This window comes from Sebastes fasciatus, chromosome 1, assembly GCF_043250625.1.
Source record: "Sebastes fasciatus isolate fSebFas1 chromosome 1, fSebFas1.pri, whole genome shotgun sequence".
NCBI lineage: Eukaryota > Metazoa > Chordata > Actinopteri > Perciformes > Sebastidae > Sebastes > Sebastes fasciatus.
In genome coordinates, this window is record NC_133795.1 from 21172332 (window position 1) to 21180447 (window position 8116).

The 8116-nt window shown below is 36.3% G+C and overlaps 1 protein-coding gene across 1 annotated transcript; it reads right to left on the reverse strand.

The window, feature by feature from the left end:
* Positions 1–257: 257 nt before the first annotated feature.
* On the reverse strand, positions 258–7565 carry manf (mesencephalic astrocyte-derived neurotrophic factor). Its single transcript, XM_074636727.1, has 4 exons — positions 7363–7565; positions 4642–4769; positions 3101–3242; positions 258–2705 (listed from the first exon to the last, which is right to left on the reverse strand). Exons 1-4 carry the CDS (start codon positions 7448–7450, stop codon positions 2521–2523), a joined length of 543 nt encoding a protein of 180 aa, XP_074492828.1. The 5' UTR covers positions 7451–7565; the 3' UTR covers positions 258–2520.
* Between the last annotated feature and the right edge of the window lie 551 nt (positions 7566–8116).

Genomic DNA, 8116 nt, shown 5'->3' on the forward strand with positions numbered 1-8116 from the left:
TAAAAATAACTTGTTTTGAATCCAATTCTACCTACTGCTGTTTTATGAAGGTCCAAGCTTAAAGAAAAAACGTAGATAAAAAAAAATATTTGGATACAGAAAATGATTGCACAATTTAAATATCTGAATTTCCTTTCATGTATATAATTCGAAGCTATATGGAATCAGTATTTAGACTGTTGAGTACACACATTTCATTTCAACTTGTCACTTAACTGAAATGTTAAAGGAAATCATAGCATCCTCTACTCCACACGGGCTTTTTTCATATTTTAATGAAAAAGTAGAATAGTACAGTTGTAACAAATGACTGGGCCTTACATGAAAAGGTCGATGTGAAACAACGGCATATTTTAAGTTTTCATTTCCCATATCAAGTCAAGACAAACCTTTTATCATGTTTCTTTTTTTGAGTACACACCATTTGCTTACATCAAACAATAAAATACCTTTCCCTTCTGAAAGACACAACAGTCCTGGGGCGTGGGGTGGAATGGGGGGGCGTGGGGTGGAATGGGGGGGCGTTATAAGACCCAGTGTTGGAGGCCAGTTCAGTTCCACCTGCCGCCAGGTGAAAACTATATATATTTCCCTCCATGTATATGAACCGTATATATCCTTGCACAGCTGAATTTGAGGTTTGGGTGAGTGGGGTCAAACATTTTAAATATTAGTTCACCCCCCAGTCATTTTTTTATTCTAAATTTCAACAATCCTATTATCCAATTCCTGATTGGATTACACTGCAAGTGATCCCAGCGCTGCTTAGAAGAGGAAGGTGGAGGAGCTGGAGCACATTTCATGAGTTACAACATTCACAACACTTACACCAGCACTACATGGCATGTAACCAGTCGGATCAAGACCCAAAACAAAGCCGGGAAACAAGATTCACTTTTTAGAAACGAGAGAAGAGAAATCTTTAAAAAATAGAATCCTCAATAAATATCTTTTCTAAATATGTCTTACTTTGCTGACAGAAGGACTGGTGCACCTTCCTGTGACAAAGACTAGTTAAATGTGCTTTAACATAAGTCACCCATACTCAATGGCCTTTGCGAGGATATTTTTTTGTGCATACCTTTGTCTTGGGAAAGAAGTCTGAAAATAATTAGAAAATGTTAACTGGTACAAAAGTTCACGTAGCTTGGTTAAAATCACTCACACAAGCACTTGTGAGGTGGCACCTGCATTTTTCTAGGAGAAGAAGCCAATTGTTTGCTGCTTCTTGTAAAAATAGCAATACTGAGTATTCAGGGCCATTTCCATAACAACGAAGTTTAACTCCTTGTGGATTACTGGCCAGGCCACATGGTGCTGTTGTCCTGCAAAAATTCTCACGATTGAGATAAAAGAAATAAGGTGAGATAAAGAAAACAAGTATAGTTAAGTTCAGTTTTTTTTTAATAATGGCACTTGACTATGACTCTGGGTTGGAATATGGGTGACTTTGTTAACTGTAAATCAAAAACAAAAAGACTGAAATGGAGGTTAAAAGCGGAGAGTGTTGGAGATCTGAATGTCTCTACAGTAGAGTGGTCATGGGTTCACTTTTTCTCCCCCAAGTCTATCTTAATACAACACGTACATGTACATCGAAACCGTTTCTGGTTGCTGTAATTCCTCCTGTTCAAACATTACCATGAAAGTGTTTGGGGACAAAAATACAGTACCCCATCCTCTGTCAAAATGTGCTTCATTGTTCAGCTGAGGCTTCACATTAAGTTCAGATGGACTTTAAAATGCAGTTTTGCACAGAGCAGGACTGTGGATTTTGTCCTCAATCTCTCACATTGGGATCAAATTAGAAAGGGAACTCTCCGGGGCCTGTATGGACAGACATGAGGAAATGCAGCGACTGATTTTGATGTACATGTATGACACATGTTAATGCCAGGTCTGAACAGGGCCTATATCAGTATTGTTTTAAGACGAACTTGAAAAAAATCTGAGCCTTTCCTTGAAGTGTCTGTTGATCAACATCCATGTTCACTCATCAGGGAAAAAGTTGGGAGGAAATTAAACACAATTCTTCAAAAACTTTCCAAGAAGTGTCTCGGCGTTAAGATCTTGACGGGTGGCGTCGGCAGAGGCTGGTGAAGTGGTGCTCACTGCTTGATTCCATTAAGATTTATCAGTGGACTATTGTGTATACGGATGTCGTTGTCAGCCAACGTACTGTGTACTGTATTGACTACATCAGTAGAAAGCCTGCTCCCAATGCTCGCATTTCCCCTTTAATCAGAGTATGAATTCCAAACACTGTCTTACACTTGATTTAAAAGTATAGTACGTGACATCAGCCTCACATGTATAAACCAGTATCTATACTTCTGAATCAGTGTAGGACTACCAGATGGGTGTACACCTCCAAAAGCCTAAAAGACTGAGTAAAACATGTCAGACAAAACTCCCCTCCTCTTCCTCTTCTCCTGGTCCTCCTCCTCCTCCACCTTCTCACTGGATAGCAGTCCGGTCCAAGTCAAGTCCAAAGCTGCGTGGTTGTGTTTTTGGACCTCATTACAGATCTGTCCGTGCTTGGGCAGCTGCAGGAGCGTACTTGGGCATGAGCTCTGTGATTTTGCGGATGAAGTCGGACTTTTCGGCGCAGCCTTTGCAGGACTCGCCCCACTCTTCCAGAATCTTCTTCAGGTCCTTCACTTTGAGCTTTTTCAGGTCCACCGTGCTCAGGTCCAGCAGTTTGTCTACAAGGGACACACAAGACACACAATTATGACTTGGCTGTTATAATCCTTAAAAGGCACCCTGTGGAGTTTTTAACCTCTAGGAGCATTTTGTTTGTCTCCAGCTGCAAATTTTTTTATGAGGAAGTAACATTCAATACATTTGTTCCACCTCAAGGTATCCCACAATGCATTTCGGTAAGCAACACCAAATGTAAACTTAACTTTGTTTGTTTACAAGAACACTCCACAGGGCACCTTTAACGCATTTGTTCATATTTGTCATCTTCTATTAATCCTATGGCACAGCAAGTATCTACACTCAAAAAGAAGTCTCAAGATATGAGGATGAAAGACAGCGAGAGGTCATATTTTCTACACATAACAAGTAGAAATATAGCTTTTGTCCTCCTTACCATATTTCAGTTCACAGATCTGACCGTCCTTCTTCTTGAGTTTCTCACAGATCTTCTCCACTGGGACGTGGTAGCTGAGCGGCTTGGACACCTCGTTGACTATCTTGGTGGCTGCGTCACTTGTTGCCCCGATGTAGTAACACTTGACATGTGAAATGGGGAGAAAAAAAGTTTTCATAAGGTTCACCACAAATAAAGGGTCTCCAGTGGTTTTCAGTTTCCCTCCATTTCAATGGCTCACTAACTCACTCACTCACACTCCATATACCATAAGCAAAGAATATGGTTTCTTCATCTGTTTCTGTTCCTGGTCATGCTTACACTGACTTTTTACAAACAAACCAAAAGAAGTAAAAGCAACAATAAACTCACTGATTGGACAGTTTTGGTGATGTCATTATGCATTATCAGCGCCACTTACGCTAATTAATTGTTGCAGTTAGGGCTGTGCCAAATGTCATTTTTTAACATTTGAAGCTTCCATTGAGTTTTTTGAATGAAGCTTTGAATGTCTGTTGTCATATTTTATGATGTTATCACCCTAAAAAAACAACAAAAAAAAACTGCTGTGCGTGCGGCAAGCGGGAGAGCAAACAGTTTTTTGTCCGCAGTGAAAATGTTGTTTTTGAAAAGCTAAACACCAACAAATATGGATTGAAGCCGAATATTTTGTTAGATAAAAACATGTGAGTTTTGGAAATGATTTCATCTATCTTTTTTCAATAAAAATGCTGACTTTTGGACTAACAACACTCTGGAGTTATTGGAAATGTTTGGATCACACGAGTCGGCAACAATCCTACGCAGCCACCACTGGAATCTAATTCTACATACAGTATAGTATAATACTAATAATATTAGTGTAGCCTAATCTTTATCTGCAACTATGCAGAAATATTCAATTCAATTCTATGTGTATATACTATATACATTATGTACTGGAATTTAATTCACGTTAGTTACCTGTAAGTTTTGACCAATTTGTTGCTGCCACCTGAATTGTAATTCCTGTTAATTTTGAAGATTTTTTTGCAGTTGTTGTGGTGTACGATATATTATTTTAATGATAAATATCAATTCAATAAATTTATATCTATGTATTCATTTGTTATATTTTGTTTTACAAAGTTAGGAAAACAATGTTTAAGTCAAGCCTCATGTTGCCTTACACATAAAAGAATGATCCCAGTCACTTCCACACAGTGAGGCATACAGCTTATTAATCAAACACTATTAAACAAGCCCAGGTATCACTATTGGTATCGGGACTGAAAAAGTTGGATCGGTGCGTCCCTAACTACTATCTAAAAATCTCAAGTTACGTTATTGCGTTAAATAAATTAGTGGCGTCAAAACAAATTTGCGTTAAGGCGTTACTATTGCGTTAACTTTGACAGCCCTATTAAATATATAACAAATAGATCAGTTTAAACATGGAGGTGACTACTATAGTCACTCTCTACACAACCACAAGTCCAAAAACCCATGACCAAAGGACTTGTTTTAACTGTTTGTAGTAGTGTAATCTGTAATTTACTTACAAAGCGGTTTTCTTTGCCTCTAGCGTCTTTACAGGTCTTCATGAGGGCCTTCTCGATGTCTCCGCTCTTGAAGTTTACATTGTTGTCCTCTAGCGACTGGTAAAACTTCCCGAGGAAGGTCAAACACACTGAAACAAAGAAGAAAATACGAGTTAAACATCTTCCCATAAGCAGCTACAGCAGGGTTTTTAACATGGTGGCAGATAAACACAAGCCATAAGTCAAATATTGTGTGATTTTTTTGCTGTGACTGGTGGTTTATTAGTCTTCCTAAAGCTAGTTATCCACTTCAGACACTAATAACAAAGACATCCACCTGAAGCCAACTAAGTACAAATACTTGGATAGGTTATTGTGTTCATTTCCTGTCCTGAATACATAATCTAAACTTTAACCTACCATTAGTGTTCTTAATGTTGATGTCATGCTCTGCTGTTTACAACCAATATAAACCCTTAAAAGTGAAAGTAGTTATTAATCATTTAACAAAGTATTATAATCATCAGTTGCAACCTTATAATAGCCATCCAAATAATGTTTATAGACTGTTTACAAACCATTATTAACCATTCACAAAGTTTTACAAATATCTGAATCCATTTAAATTGTATTTCCACCGGCCATATGTCTCCATTCATGTATCTGACCTATTTAACCAATGTTTAGACTGATGGAATATATGTTTTGGGACCCTTTAGTAATTAGTTACAGTATAAAACATGCACTTTTTTTTCAAATCTAGACAACATATTAGTACACATATATTTTAAATAACATCTGCTTGTTGCTAAGTGTCTGGGCCTCTATTCTCAAGCTTCAGATAGCTTATGTGGGTGTCTCATTTAACATATCTCCATTATGACTCATGATTAAACTTGTATTTTAACTTTTTTTTGTTTTGTGAATAATCTGAACTGAACTCAGGGGAAATTATAATCTAGCCTTTTCATTTCTGTCTGCCATTATATATAGACAAAGACTCAAGGAGATAATCATCAGATTAATCAATTATGGAAAATAATACTTAGTTGCAGCTTTAATATCATTATAATTATCATTATATAACACCGTACAAGAGTTTCTATATGATCGTGGTTCAATTTCAGAAATAAAATCTCTATTTCCTACTTGATTTAAGGGTTACGTGGATAGATAGTCATTGATCCCGAGGGGCATTTATAAGAGACATCGTTGTTGCTGTTTAACTTTTGTTGTATTTTTAAAATTATGTTACTTTAGATCTTTCTTCCTTTTTTGGTATTGATTTTTTTTTCTCCTAGGGTTAGGGGGAGTCCTTTGTTTAAGCCTGTGGCTTTTTGACCTATCCTGACACATTTCTTTTTTTTTTTTTTTCCTTGACTGGATTTTTTGCAGTTTTATATATGTGCAAATAAATAACTAAAAATTAATTAATTAATTAAAAAAGAGCGGTCACTTTAATAGAGTATAGTATAGTAGAGAGTACAAATTTCTGAGTAAAATGTAAAAAACAAATAGAAGACATGGCTGTACAGGTGGTGCTTCTCCTGATCTGGTCTCAGGGTTTTAACGTCATAGCAACCCTCTTTTCAAAAAGATTAACTGGTAGCTTTGTTGGTCCTTACTGCAAAAGTTCCTTCGAACAAATCAGGTAAAAGAGGTGTCATTTAAGTTGATCCACAGATTCTATCCAGTGAAACATTTCTTACAGAAGTTAAAGAGTGACATAGATGTAAATTGTTCCTTCTGCGAATCACATCCTGAAACTTGCTCTCATTTATTCTGGTCCTGTAAATTTACATGTGAATTGTGGAAAGATGTCAATCATGTTTCTATGATTACAGTGACAAAGACAGTAATGCATTTTTTCTTATTAATCTAATTTTAATTATCACAAAGTTCCACGTTCACAAGTGTAAATTTACCCCAAAAAAAAGCCTAATTTCTTTGTATTTATGAAAGAAATGGATCTATATCTGTCAACAATGTCTTCCTCACATAACAAAAAAAGCAATGAAAAACTTATCTTTAATGTTTTTAAGTGAAATTATTGTCATACTCTCGCGTGGTCTTTTTTATTATTATTATTATTATTATCTACTTAGTTATTTATTTTAATTTTATGTTTGTTTTGTTTCATTTCTGTTGTCCTTTTATGTTTGTCACAGCTCTTTGTTTATTTTTTTCGCTATGCTTCTTTTGTATGTAAATGTTTTTAATGTTTTCTGCTGTTACCATGTATACTGTAATTTTGAAATAAAATAAATAAATAACTGGTAGCTTTGTGAGCATGTTTTCCCCTAAAAAATACCTTACACCACCGTTTAAAACCAACCCCCATCATAAAATAAATAAATAAAATAAATAAAAAAATACTACAAAGAGCTATACTTTAATAGAGTATAGTATAGTAGAGAGTAAAATTACTGAGGAAAATGAAAAAAACAAAACAAATAGGCTGTACAGGTGGTGCTTCTCCTGATCTGGTCTCAGGGTTTTAACATCATAAGGCTCTTTTTAAATGGTTAACTGGTAGCTTTGTGAGCATGTTTTCCCCTAAAAAACACCTTACACCACCGTTTAAACCCCCCCTCCATCATTACCAGCTATTTCTACACTTACACAGAGAGCTCTCCCTCTGTAAAGGAGGTCTCTGCTGCCTGTGGTGTGTTTAAAAGTTATCTGAAGAGCCAGGCAGCAGCTGATGCTAACAGAAGCTAGGTATCTAGGTAACCAACCTACCTTCACAATCTCCTTCCTTCAGGGCTTCAGAGGGACCGGGCACCAGAGAGAGCGCAAGAGCCACCGACAACCCGCTTAAACACAACATCTTCGGCACGAATTTAATATCTTTGTTGGAAGAAAATCACACAGTCTCGGTCTGAACGTATGCTCATGCGTCTGGTCGCTGAAGCCTCAATACAAGACGCCGGTAAACTGATTGTACGGGTTTTCCGGTGCACGTCACACTAATATCGGCTTCTGATTGGTCAAGAGGTCCGAGGTTTTGTGAGGTCGTCCACGCACTCTCCTCTGATTGGTCGAGGAGAGAACATTCCGGGAACAACGTCCAGTTGGCGCCGTCTGATTGGTCCACAGCTGCACAGATGCTCTCATAAAATGCTACATACTAGATTTGATTACTATGAAATATGAACTTCTTTCATTCATCTTTTTATTGAAGGAAACAAAAAAGCAGAGAAAGAGGACACATAAGAAATAACTAATAATTGCAGAAAATAAGGAAATAAATAAATACATTATTGATAATAAAAATAATAATCATAATACATTTTTTATTTATTTGTATAGTACAAAATGGAGCACAAAGGGATTTACAATGAAGGAAAATAGACATAAAATGAACATAAAACAGGGACAATAAGATGGAAAATAAAACTTGATAAAATGATATAAAAATAAGATGAAATAGAATATATAAAATGAATAACACAAGATGGATATTAATCATATAAATAATAATCATAATACATTT